Source organism: Zootoca vivipara, chromosome 6, assembly GCF_963506605.1.
Source record: "Zootoca vivipara chromosome 6, rZooViv1.1, whole genome shotgun sequence".
Taxonomy (NCBI): Eukaryota; Metazoa; Chordata; class Lepidosauria; order Squamata; family Lacertidae; genus Zootoca; species Zootoca vivipara.
The window spans coordinates 80,533,339-80,547,056 of NC_083281.1; the positions used below are offsets into that span (position 1 = coordinate 80,533,339).

General features: G+C 51.2%; 1 protein-coding gene across 1 annotated transcript in view; it reads right to left on the bottom strand.

The window, feature by feature from the left end:
- The window catches only part of LOC118087295 (ATPase family AAA domain-containing protein 3), a 47,414-nt gene that overhangs the window by 17,114 nt on the left and 16,582 nt on the right, over window positions 1-13,718 (bottom strand). Inside the window, exons 8-11 of the mRNA XM_035119820.2 lie at window positions 13,409-13,564; window positions 11,920-11,976; window positions 2,879-3,004; window positions 1,416-1,540 (exon numbers count right to left, since the gene is read on the bottom strand). Coding sequence (XP_034975711.1) covers window positions 1,416-1,540; window positions 2,879-3,004; window positions 11,920-11,976; window positions 13,409-13,564 — 464 coding nt within the window. The remainder of the gene's footprint in view (window positions 1-1,415; window positions 1,541-2,878; window positions 3,005-11,919; window positions 11,977-13,408; window positions 13,565-13,718) is intronic.

A 13,718-nucleotide genomic window follows, 5' to 3' on the forward strand; every position in this document is an offset into this window, starting at 1 on the left:
GAATAGCATGAAAACACACCATAGCTCTAGGGTTTGGCTTGTAAAGCACCCCAGGGGAGTGGTTTTTTTCAAAAGTCACTCAGGGAGCTATGAGAGGCTGCTTTGCGACATCCTGGGATCTGCATTTCAGCTGGTTCTCCCCCTCCCCCCCGCTCAGGCCAGTAGACTGTGGGCAAGTGAATAATTTAACATGGACCGCCAATGCATTTTTAAACACATGCAGCGTTTCAGCTTTTCTTGCCATTTCCCACAAAAAGGTGGGCCACGAAAAACCCTCTGCGAAAGGAAGTTTGTTTTGCAGTGCTCTAAATATTTCATTTCATGGGTGGCTTTCCATTCTCTCCCCCCCCTTTCCTTTCTTTTTAAGGAAAGAGAAAGGTGGAAAATAGAAACATTCTGGTGATGAATGTGGCTGCGTATCAGTTTGGACAAAGGGAGCGAATGTCTGTCGGAGCCAATCAAGGGACACATACATCATCAATTAGCCATGCTCAGCGCCATCCCCAAACCTCCCTCCTTTAGCAACCCCCCACAAAATAGGATGGCATAGGCACACAGCGCCGGAACCCCAGTTCCTCTTATTCAGTTTTAATGGGTCTCTGGGAGACGCGTGGAGGGGCAGGAGAGAAGAGATGAAGAGCCCAACAGCACCAGCACTGCGGAAGGTATTTGCTTTCCCTTTATTGTAGAGAACATGCTGGGCACCACACAGCAGCTCTGTAGAACCTCTTTCAACCCGACGGCTGCCTGCGAGCAGCAGGCGGGGCCAGAGGCAAAAGTGGGTGGGGCCAAGAAGGTCAACTTAACCTCTGCATAGTAAGCTTTAAGTTTCGGGGAAGCGCCGTGGGTCAGGGGCAGCGCATCCACTGTGTGCGCAGAAGAGTCCGGGTACAAGCCCGAACAGCATCTCCAGGCGGGGCTGGGAGAGACTCTGCCTGAAACTCTGGACAGTTGCTGCCAGTCAGCGTAGACAGAACCAAGCTAGGTGGACCATTGGTCTGACTTGGTATAAGGCAACCAGGCAGAGGGCCTTCTCAGTAGTGGCGCCCACCCTGTGGAACGCTCTCCCATTAGATGTCAAGGAAATAAACAACTTTCTGACTTTTAGAAGAAACCTGAAGGCTTCCCTGTTTAGGGAAGTTTTTAATGTTTGATTGCATTTTTAATATTCTGTTGGAAGCCGTCCAGACCACACCAAGATTAACTGAAGCAACTGAAAACTGCAACAGATTGTGCACTGAAATTCTAGAGGAAGGTGACATCTCTCTCTCTCTCTCTCTCTCTCTCTCTCTCTCTCTCTCTCTCTCTCTCTCTCTCTCTCTCTCTCTCTGTGTGTGTGTGTGTGTGTGTGTGTGTGTAAAAGCAACATGGAACTCTCGATCCGAGAAAGTTGTGGGAAACAGAGCGAAGCTTACCCTCTCCGGCTTGTATTTGCCCAGTCAAAGACCTTGTGCATGGCAGTAACTCCTTCCCGCCCCATGGGGGCGACGTCACCACCAGTCATGATGGCGTAATCCATGCCAGAATGCATGGCTAATTTCTGGAGGAAAAAAAAAGGGTGGGGGGGGGGAAGAAGGAGAAATAAAAAAACAATCAACATTTGCCCTGTGGTATTTACCTAAAGGGACGCGGGTGGCACTGTGGGTTAAACCAGAGCCTAGGGCTTGCCGATCGGAAGGTCGGCGGTTCGAATCCCCGCGATGGGGTAAGCTCCCATTGCTCGGTCCCAGCTCCTGCCAACCTATCAGTTCGAAAGCACGTCAAAAGTGCAAGTAGATAAATAGGTACCACTCTAGCGGGAAGGTAAGCGGTGTTTCCGTGTGCTGCTCTGGTTTCGCCAGAAGTGGCTTAGTCATGCTGGCCACATGACCCGGAAAAACTGTCTGTGGACAAACATTGGCTCCCTTGGCCAGTAGAGCGAGATGAGCGCCGCAACCCCAGTGTCATTCACGACTGGAATTAACTGTCAGGGGTCCTTTACCTTTTTATTTACATAACTGTAGAATCTTGTACACAAACTATCTTCCCAATAATATTTTTTAAAAAATACTTTAAAAAAGCAGGATCCTAGTCCTCATTTCTAAACGACACAGAAACATACTCAGGGGCACTATCAAAGGCTCAGCAACTAGAGGAGTGAGAAAGAAAATTAAGCAATGATAAACATTGACATCCAATGCCCTTTTAAAATGTTTTTGGGGGGGGGAGTTATTGGACTGTTTTTGTTTTTATTTTGATTATGTATTCTGTGTTTTTATATTGTGATTTTGTCTTGCAAACCGCCCTGAGACCTGCAGGTATAGGGCGGTATATGAATTTAATTAATTAATTAATTAATTAATAATAATAAACATTTGCCCTGTGGTGTTTACATAGCTCTGTAGAATCTATCGCAAAACCTCAAATTCCAAAAGTATCAATTCCTGTATATTCCTGCGACTACTTTTTAACCCAGGGAAATCTTCTCAAAAGTCGGGGGTCGTCTTATACGCTGGGTCGTATTTCTTATACGGCGAGTATATCCCAAGCTCTATATTTTAACTGGAAAAGTTGGGGGTTGTCTTATACGCCCAGTCGTCTTATACACCGGAATATACGGTGATTAACAAATAAAAATAAAAAGCATTCTAGCCCTCATGAATAAAGGTCACAGAAACATACTCAAAGGCTCATTGTCTAGGACTAGCCTGAAGCCCCAGACCCTCAAGTTTAAGCCGACCAGAGGGCCCCAACCCTTTGGTCCAACGCCAACCAGAGCAGGATTTATAAGTGTGCCCTGATGCGAAGAGCTCTCCCCTGCCTTCAGGAGTGGTGACCCGGGAGGCTGCAAATCGAGCTGCTGGCAGTGATCACATCATGATTATGCCACTAGGGCTACCTTGGCAAAGAGTGTCTTCCCAGTCCCAGGGGGGCCGTACATGAGGATATTCCTGTACAAGCTCCTATTGTTCCGCGTGTTCCGTGTCGCAATGGCAATGTCTCTCACTCGTTCCTCCAGCTTTGGCTGCAAAAAAATATATATGGAAAACAGGTTGAACTAACAAAACACGGAATAAACGGGGACTCTACCCATGCACTAGCCCTTGGGCTCAGACCAAATTTCCAGCCAGCCCAGAATCCTGTTTCCGTCACCGATGCCTCTGGGATGCCCACGATCAGGGCATGGAGGAAACCATCTTTGGTGCTTGCTCACGAGTGTGTTCTTATGATGCATGCCAGAAGCAGCATGGGACTTCCCTTGTGCTTGACTCAGAAGCTGCAGCTTGCGCAGAATGTTGCAGCACGAATGCTGGCAGGAGTGAGACTTTGTTGGCATGGAATAGCTGTGCTCAGAGACCCACACAGAATGCTCTTTGCTACCAAGCTGTTACCGTTAATAGGTAAAGCCCTGAGCAACTTGGGACTTGCGAGATTGCTTTACCCCGTATCTGCCCACTCAACCATTTTGATCTGTGGATCTGGCACTGTTATAGCGGCTGCATGACACTGCATTTGTAAGAAATCATTCTTTTAGAGCATCAGCATCTTTGCTTTAGAACTCCCTGCCTACTGACATCAGGCAGGTGTCATCACGGCACTGCTCAAAAACGTTAGGCAAGCTGACACGTGTTTCGATCTGTGTGTAGTTTATAACTGATTTTAACTTTTTAAAAAATGTTTTAAATAGCTGTTTTCCCCAGCACTTGCGTCATTTTGTTCTTTCTGTAAACGACCTTGCAGTTTCTTTACAATTGAGGGGCACACAATTTTTACAAAATAAAAAATAAATGAACGCGCTTGCATTTCGTTGCTTGACGGCATGTGGGGCGAGCATCTCCCGGTGCATGCTGGGAACAGATGGCATGCTCTTGCCTACGGCCTCGTTTACATTTACTCGCTCCTTGCTTGTGTGTGGTTTGAACAGCCCAGGTGTATCCTGATGTGTGGCAGGAGCGGCTCCTGTGCGTGATGCTCCCCCAAAGCATCCTTGGAGCTTTTTGGCAAAAGGAATGCCCAAGGCTCTTTTAGCCAGGGGTGGGGAACCTCCAGCTGGCAGGCTCAATCAGTTCACATTTGGCCCACAAGGTCATTTTGACCAAACTGTGGGCTGCCTACCCTGCTACTCTTGACACCAGATAACAACACAAACAACGTCACAGGCTGCATGTAACTATATACAGTGGTGCCTCGACTTACGAATTTAATCCGTTTCGAAGGCACCCTCGTAAGTTGAAAAATTCGCAAGTCGGAAAACGGCATTGGAAACGCGATTTCCCATAGGAATGCATTGAAAACGGAAAAATTCGTAAGTCGAAGCAACCCTATCTAAAAATTCGTAAGTCGAAAAATCCCTATCTAAAACTGCCGTGGTTTTTTCCGGATGTCGAGACATTCGTAAGCGCGTGGCCATTACCCCCATTCGCAAGTCGAAAAATTCAGTTGTCGAGTCGTTCGTAAGTCGAGGTACCACTGTAAATTCTTTTTCAAATGCGATTCAACATCTTATCAAAATACATGGTTCTATAGACCAACTTATCATATGTAAACAAAACATATTGTGAGGGACAGGGGATATCGCGAAGTCCCTCCCCTCCTGAGTTCAAGCCCGTCCCCGAGCAAAGGGGAAAGCAGGGAGAGTTCCGATTCCAGTGGGGAAGCAGGAAGTCGTGTCCGAGGCTCAGGCAAGGTAGAGGAGCCAGGGTCCCAGGTGGGACAGGAAGGGGCAAGTAAGGGGGGAAGACCCATCCCCCCAACTCCAGAATTACGCAGGAAGAGGAGGGGCAAGAGGATGGGTCTGCCAAAGCTTTTGTGTTGGAGAAAGACGCGCCAAAAGCCATTAGGAGGTTCTGAAACCGACTGACAACATCGCTCCGTGTAAATAGCAATGACTTGAGCACTGTAAATACGCAGCACCAATAAAAGAATAAAATGCAGAGCTGCGTAGCGTCGTTACTCTGAAGTAGTCCACTCCGGCCACTGTGACAGCAACCTCCTAATCATTTTTGGGCTACTTTGGAGTTGCCGGGATGAGCGTGTCAGAGGCGGAGAAGTGGCGGCAGATCGCTGAGCAAGCCCAGCTAGAACTGCAACAGCTGTCGCTGCAGGCGCAGGGAGAATTGAAGGCAGCTAAAGAGGAGACTAAGAAGGTCCAGGACGACCGGCTACAACTTGCGGAACAGGTGAGAGAGCTCCAGGAAAAAGAGCAGCATTTAAGGGCGGTGGCGGTAGACCTCCAAAACAAGCTGGATGCAGAGAAAAACAAGGCGGGAGGGGCACCCCAAGTCCAAGTGCTGCCAGGAAGGAGAGCCGGGACCCTAGTAAGCAAGTTCAATGGAGACCCGAAGGAGTTTCAGGGCTTTGAGACTGAGATTGTGTATGCTCTTGAGCTGCACCACGATGAGTTCCCTGATGATGAGCACAGAGTAGCGTTTATTGTGGAGCACCTTACAGGGGCGGCCAGGGAGTGGCTAAGACCGTTAATTGCAACAAGGAATCCTTGCATGAAGAATGTCAAACTATTTCTAGAAGGTTTGAAAACGATGTATTCGTCCGATAGTCATATGGACCAGACTAAGGAGGAACTTCATAATTTACGCCAAGGAAATATGACAGTTCGCGCGTATTGGGCGAAATTCACCATGCTGGTGCACAGATTGGGGTGGGATCTGGAGTCTGCCCCAATGCAAGCGGCGTTTTACTTGGGGTTGCATGAGGAGGTGAAGGATGAGCTCTCGAGAGGTCCAAAGCCCAGTAATATGGATCAACTGAGCAAAGCGGCTCTGGCGGTGGGGGTGAGGCAGGAATCCAGATGGAGCGACAAGCAAGCAACGCGCGCAAAGCGGGCTTGGTTCCCACGGTCGCAGGAGAAGCCACTCCCTCAACAACCCTTTCAAGCCACGCCTGGGGCCAGTCAGGACCAGGAACCCATGCAGATTGATAGCGCGCGCGCGCGGGCTTTTCAAACCCCAGCGGCGCCAAGACGCAAGGAGGGAAGGGGTGGGAATTGCTTTCTCTGCAACTCCCCCCAGCATCTCGTCAGAGACTGCCCACATCGCAGGGAGTGGCAAGGAAAGGCGGGAACGGTTGTGCCCTCCCCCACTGACGCAGCACCACAGCAGGGAAACGGGAAAGCCTGGCTGCAGGAGACAAGGGGCGGCAGCCAGGCACAGTCAGCAGACAACAGCCCCAGCCCACCCACCCGCACAGAGAGGAGCAGAGCCAGCCCACCCCTCCCAGAGCAGGAGTGGTTCTAGAAGTGACGCTCACGCTCCCAAATGGCTATCCATTGACGGTCCTCGCCCTAATTGACAGTGGTGCCTCAGCCAACTTCTTCTCGAGAAACTTTGCAGAAGAGCACCAGATCCAGCTTCTGCAGCTGGATTTTCCTCTGCACGTGGCAACCATTGACGGCAGAGAGCTGCTGGGAGGGGCCATCACTCATCAAACCCCCCCCATGAGAATGACGGTTGGAAGGCACTCAGAGACACTGGCATTCAACGTCACCACCATCTCAGACCCCCCAATCGTTTTGGGCATGAGCTGGCTGGCGCGCCACGACCCCTCCATAAGTTGGCATCAGAGATGCATCACTTTTGGATCGGACTTTTGCCTGGAACATTGCATGCAGCACCAACCAGGGGAGGGGCCTCCGATAGCCACGGTGGCCACCATGCACGTCAAAGGGGGTGAGGCGATACCCAAACCATACTGGGACCTGCAGGAGGTCTTCAGTGAAGCGGAGTCCGACCACCTGCCCCCACACAGGCCTTTTGACTGCCAGATCAACCTGGTGCCTGGGGCAACTATACCCCCAGCCAAGCTGTACGCCATGTCAGACCAGGAACTGGAGGATCTGCGCGCTTTTATCGACAAGAACCTCAAGCGGGGGTTCATCAGAGAAAGCAAGGCAGCAGGGGGCAGCCCGGTCTTCTGGGTGGACAAGAAAGACACGCAACAGCGCCGTCTTGTGGTGGATTTTAGACGGCTGAATTCGGTGACAGAGCCAGTGGCTTTCCCCATGCCCAGAGTGGATGATCTCCTGACAGCGGCACGCAGAGGCAAGATTTTCACCAAGCTAGACCTGAGGGGGGCGTACAACTTGATCAGGATCCGGGAAGGCGATGAGTGGAAAACCACGATGTTCACGCCTCTGGGCTCTTTTGAATATCTGGTGATGCCCTTCGGGTTGCAAGGGGGCTCAGCATGCTTCCAGGCCTTCATGCACCACGTCCTGGGGTCCCTACTCTTCAGGAAATGCTTGGTCTTTCTGGATGACATCCTTATTTACTCCAACGACCCAGTGCAGCACGTGAAGGACGTCAGGGAGGTGTTACAGCGCCTGAAGGAGAACCACCTGTATGTGAAGCTGGAGAAGTGCAAGTTTCACACCAAGGAGGTGGACTTCCTGGGCTACAAGCTGTCAGACAAGGGGCTGGCAATGGACAAGGACAAGGTGCAGACCATCCTGGACTGGCACAGCCCCAGGACGCGCAAAGATGCCCAACGCCTACTAGGCTTTGCCAACTTCTACAGGAAGTTCATCAAGAACTTCTCTCGAGTTACGGCTCCCATCACTGACTGCCTGAGAGGCAAGCAGAAGTTCAGGTGGACACCAGAGGCGCAAGCAGCGTTCGAAAGCCTCAAGAGGGTGTTCGCCTCAGACCAGAACCTGTTCCACGTGGTTCAGGACGCGCCCCTACGCATTGAAACAGATGCTTCTGATAAGGCTGTGGGCGCCATTTTGTTGCAACTGGACGCCAACAGAGAGTGGAGACCCTGTGCCTTCTTCTCCAGGAAGTTGACCCAGCCCGAGCGAAACTACACAGTTTTTGATCGGGAACTTCTTGCGATCCACGCGGCGTTCCAGCACTGGAGACACTTCCTGGTGGGCGCCAAGCACCCCATCCAGGTGTGCACAGACCACAAGAACCTGGAGTTCTGGAGAACTGCCAGGGTGCTCAACCAGCGGCAGATACGGTGGGCGGAGTTCTTCTCGAACTTCAACTTCTCCATACACTACATCCCAGGAGAGCAGAATGTCAGGGCGGATGCCCTCTCCCGCAAGCCAGAGTACATGGAGGAGGAGGCGCCACCAGCCCCAAGGCACATTTTCCCCCCGTCGGCATGGTCCTGCGGAGCAGCAGTGGTGAGCGAGGCAGAACTCACAGCACTGACGGCAGCGGATGAATTTGCCAACCGCATCTTCAGAGAACTGAGAGGGGGGAGGGAGCAGGCAAAAGACTTTGCAGAACGCAGAGGGCTGCTTTTCTACAAGGGTGCGCTGTACCTACCCACCACCCAGCTTCGACGTACGGTCCTCAAGCAGATGCACGACAACCCTACAGCGGGGCATTTTGGAAGGGACAAGACCACTCACCTAGTCATGAGACACTTCTGGTGGCCAGGGGTGAGGGAAGATGTTCGAGACTATGTAAGGGGCTGTACCACCTGCCAGCGGGCGAAGGTGGTCAGAGCAGCGCCACCAGGGTTGCTGGAGCCCTTAGCCACACCACACAGGCCGTGGGAAGTGGTGTCCATGGACTTCATCACAGATCTGCCTTCGTCCAGGGGTAAGACTGCAGTGTTGGTGGTGGTGGACCTCATGTCCAAAATGTGTCACTTTATACCGTGTGCCAGGGCAGTCTCGGCAGAAGAGACAGCCAAACTGTTTGTTGATCACATTTTCAGACTGCATGGATTACCTTTAAGGGTTATTTCGGATCGTGGCCGCCAATTTGTTTCCAGGTTCTGGCGGCGGCTCATGAACCTCCTGCAGGTGGAGGTCAGCTTGTCGACGGCTAGACACCCGCAGACCAACGGACAAGCGGAGAGGGTCAACGCCATTCTGCAGCAGTACCTGAGATGCTACGTCAGCCAGCGGCAAACGGACTGGGTGGATCGCTTGCCACTAGCAGAATTTGCCTACAACAATGCAGTGCACGTCTCCACAGGGGTGTCGCCCTTTAAGGCCAATTACGGGCGCGACCTCAGATCTTTCCCAGAGAGGGAGAGGGAGGAGGAGGAGGAGGGCCCACAGGCTGAGGATTGGGCAGAGGAACTGGAGACGGTGCACCAGCAGCTCAGAGAACACTTGGAGAGGGCCAAGGAAGCGTACAAAAAGGGGGCAGATCGCCACAGGCGACAAGGGGAGGTCATCAGGGTGGGGGACAAGGTGTGGTTGTCCTCGGAGGGCCTTCCCACCAGAGGGAGGTGCAAAAAGCTGGCACCCAAATGGCTGGGCCCCTTCACGGTCACGCAACAGGTCAACCCGGTGGCATACAGGCTGGCACTGCCAGAGGACATGAGGGTGCATCCAGTGTTTCATAGATCGCTGCTGTCGCCGTACAGGGAAAGCAGCAGGCTCAGAGACAGCGAACAAACCCCCGAGGGAGGGGGGGAGAGGGAAAGCAGGGAGCAACTCAATGAGGCCACGGCCATCCTGGATTCAAGGTGGGGGGTGGGGGGCCTGGAGTACCTCATGGCATGGGAGGATGCTCCACCGTCCCAGAATGAATGGGTTCCCGCCACTCAGATACAGGAGGAATTCTTGGTGGAAGAATTTCACGCCCTCTTTCCCCACAGACCCAAGCCCTGGCACATGGAAAGGGAGGGGGAGGAGGAGGAGGCACGGGAGAACAGCTCACCATGGCGCTGGGAAGCGGAGTTTGAGGAACCAGAGGATGAGGTATGGGTGTCGCCAAGATCCACCCAGTCAGAGGAAGGAGCAGATTGGCAAAACATTTTTACCCCCACCAGCTCTGACGCCACGGACTTTTTGGGATTCCCGTCCTCCCAGGCGGAAGGGGGGGGCTCGCAGGACTGGGGGGAGGTGTTCACACCAACGGGCTCGGAGAGCACCGAGTTTTTAGGCTTCCAGTCGTCACCGACACATGGGGGGGGCCTGGGGAGGGGTGAAGGAGAGCTTGGGAGGGGGGTGGATGTGAGGGACAGGGGATATCGCGAAGTCCCTCCCCTCCTGAGTTCAAGCCCGTCCCCGAGCAAAGGGGAAAGCAGGGAGAGTTCCGATTCCAGTGGGGAAGCAGGAAGTCGTGTCCGAGGCTCAGGCAAGGTAGAGGAGCCAGGGTCCCAGGTGGGACAGGAAGGGGCAAGTAAGGGGGGAAGACCCATCCCCCCAACTCCAGAATTACGCAGGAAGAGGAGGGGCAAGAGGATGGGTCTGCCAAAGCTTTTGTGTTGGAGAAAGACGCGCCAAAAGCCATTAGGAGGTTCTGAAACCGACTGACAACATCGCTCCGTGTAAATAGCAATGACTTGAGCACTGTAAATACGCAGCACCAATAAAAGAATAAAATGCAGAGCTGCGTAGCGTCGTTACTCTGAAGTAGTCCACTCCGGCCACTGTGACACATATTATGAGAAATTAAAGTCCAGCAGATAGACCAGGAAATACAATATATTCAGTTCTTGTATTAGCAATATCCATGGTGTGGAATTCTTATATCAATCTTGTAGTGTTCCACGTGAAGATGCTTAAGAATTCTAGTTTTCCTTGTATGCAGGTACCCTGTTTCTCATATTTTAAGACATACCCATAAAATAAGCCATAGCAGGATTTTTAAGCATTCAAGGAATATAAGCCATACCCCGAAAATAAGACATAGTGATAGGCGCAGCAGCAATGGCAGCCGCGGCAGGAGGAGGAAAAAAATAAGACATCCCTTGAAAATAAGCCATAGTGTGTTTTTTTGAGGAAAAAATAAATATAAGACATGTCTTATAATATGAGAAACACGGTATCAGACGAAGAACTTGGAAGAGTGGCACATGCAGAAAATAATGGCAGACAGATGACTGGAGGGTCTTGCCAAGACCCTGTGCAGTCCGCTGATTGTGGTCGCATCCCGTGGAGCCTCTTGCAAAGTGCTCTGCGAGACCCAACAATCAGTTGAGAAGCCCTATAGCAAAGTGATCCATACAATCCCGTCAGACACCTGATGCACTTCTACCAACAGTGGCCCACAAGCAGTGAAGGAAATAACCATCCGACCAGTCAGCCAGACCCAGTGCTCCACCCTTGCTTTGAAGTGTAGACTCACAGCTCTTTTTGAAGGAATGGCAAAATTCCTGAATAAGGTGACATTAGTGAGAGCAAAGGGCAGCCTCAACTTTGACCAGCATGCTTTTTCGCTAGGAGAAGAGAGTCGTCGGACTGTGGCGTTATTCCCACAATTATCCACGACAAGCAGCGCCTGGGCAGAAATTATTAGCCCATTAAGGTGCTGGCATAAGGGGGGGGGGGAAAGCTCGTGAGTGCTGACTCAGGGATTTTTTCGCTGGCTGCTGTGCAGAGGTGAGCAAAGGTTCCCCACATGTGGATTCTTGGCTCAGAGTAAAGACTCACTCAACCCCTCTCGAGCTACGTTTCTCTCCAACAGTCTTGGCAATGAACAAAGCTGGGAAAGGCTTTTTCAACCCCGAGGAAGCTGCTTTTGCAATCTTCAAGGGGAGCAGAAGGAGAAGACCAACTCCTCTTTCAGAGGTTGGCACAGTTGAAGCAGAAAGCTGAAGTTCAAATCTTGCCCTGGCTGAGAACTTACTAGGGGTGGGGAAACCTTCATCCTGCAGCCATTTGGGGGCAATTCACACCATTTGGTGAATTAGCTGATGGCAGGCACAGGGAAATTAAAGCCTTTAGAGCGTACTCCCAGTGGCTCCTTGGCAGATGTGGCTCGAATTCAGCTAAAACTGAGGTACTGTTGGAATTTGACACCTCTTCCCCATCACACCGCTCTGGGCAGGGACCAAAAATTTAACACAAAGGCATCCCTGCTGGATCAGGCCAATGGTCCACCTAATCCATCCCTGGCCATTGGACATGTTAGCGGGGGCTGATGGGAGTTGTAGTCCGGGAATGCCTGGAGGGCCACAGGTTAGCCGTCCCTTCTTTATACAAATAAGTCTTTATTTAATACTACTCACACTGAGAATGACTCCTTCGAGGGCATCCTGGGCCTTGCTGGTGAGCCGCTTGCCAAGCTAGGAAAGAGAGTGAAGGCAGTCAGGTTACCTGTTGTGGTGGGCGATGGACAAAGGGCATGGGAGAAGCCTCCTTCCCACCGGTGGGGGACACACTGCCCCAAACCAAGATGGCTTTAAAAGAGGATTAGGCAAATTCATGGGACCGAAGGCTGCCAGTGGCCATGAGCTATGGTAGTTTTGCTCTACCTCCACTGCCAGTGCCTCTGAATATCAGCTACTGGTCACTGCAGGCTTCTGAACGGGGCACCTGGTTGGCAGCAACTGGTATTCAGAGTCACACTGCCTCCAACAATGGTGGTAGAATACAGCTAGTACTTCCCCACCCATGAATTTTGTTAACACATGCAGGCTACACCAATACCTGTTTTTAATTTCTTAAGTTTCTGTTATGCAGCTTGTTCAGTTCAAACTCTTCTCCCCCAGGAAACACTTCACCTTTTGGCCACTAGGTGACCATCACGTAAACAGTATCTTAAGCTCCTCCCCCTTCAGTTTATACCATCAGCATACGTATAGGTGATATGAATACCGAAAGGTATTTGTGAGGGGACAGGACTAATCTCCATATATGTTGTTTTTGGCACCTGTCTGTCTCCAGAGACAGCTGCATATTCCTGCATGGCAGGGTTTGTACCAGATCAGGGATGTCCAACAGGTCGATTGTGATCTACTGGTAGATCCCTGCGAGGTTTTGGTAGATCACGGTTCCCTTTCCTTAGCGTTGCTAAAACTGACTCCTGCCCCTCCCCCTCCATTGTTGTTTGATCTCTGGAAGGGAAGACGGAGCTTTCTCTGTGCTGCTGTTTTCATCCATAGCAATCTTTTTGTGAGTCACTTTACCCCTTTGTCCCTTGCCTTTAACTTCCCCCCAAAAGCTCTTTTTTCAACCCCTAAAAAAATGAGGCTTTCCTCCTCCCTAAAAAAAGCTCAACAACTTTGAGCTGAATTCCCCCCCCCAAAAGCCAGTCCAGTTTTTAATTCTGAAAGTACTGCAGATCGCAGTTTCTTGAGAGTTGGCCACCCCTGGACTAGATCCTAAGGGTCCCTTCCAATTCTACACTTCTATGATTCTATGTTGAGTCTCCTGGGGTGAAGTCAAGCCACTTGAGAATCACAGCACTTGCTATGGCTGCAGAGACCAGCAACTTGTAGCTGCTGCTTTCCATGTTGTTTTTGCAGCTTTAGTAGCACCGAAATGACCTCTCTGGGGCGCAAGCCTGGGGTGCTGTGTATGCACCAGGTCACAGGATTTGCCAGAAGCAGGTATGTACCTGCTGCCCTGAGGGACATCTTCAGGAGAAGAAAAAGCTAACAAGTAAACTCCACACAAATCCAGATTTGATTATGATGTCGTTGAATGCACCTTCCACCTGGTAATTCCACCCCCCCCCCAATGAGAGGAGTCACGCAGTACGTTAGAAGGGATTACCTTAATGGGATGCTTGAGAGCTTCCAGGATGTTAATGCGAGAGGTTTCCCTCACCAACGACGGCTTCCCCAGGCGGGCCTCAATGTACCGGCCGGCAACCGCAGTTGCGTTCTTGGCGCTGTAAATGCCAACAGCCAGGAGGGTCAGGCCGGCCACCTGTCAAAGGAAGGAAGGAAGGAAAGAAAAAGAAGATTTGCCGGTTTTGTTCAAGGTTAATTTACAAAAAAGCAAACAAACCCCCAAACCTGCCTGATTGGTGTTTTTTTTAATAAAAAAAATGTTTTAAATCAGATTTTTTTGGCGGGCAGAA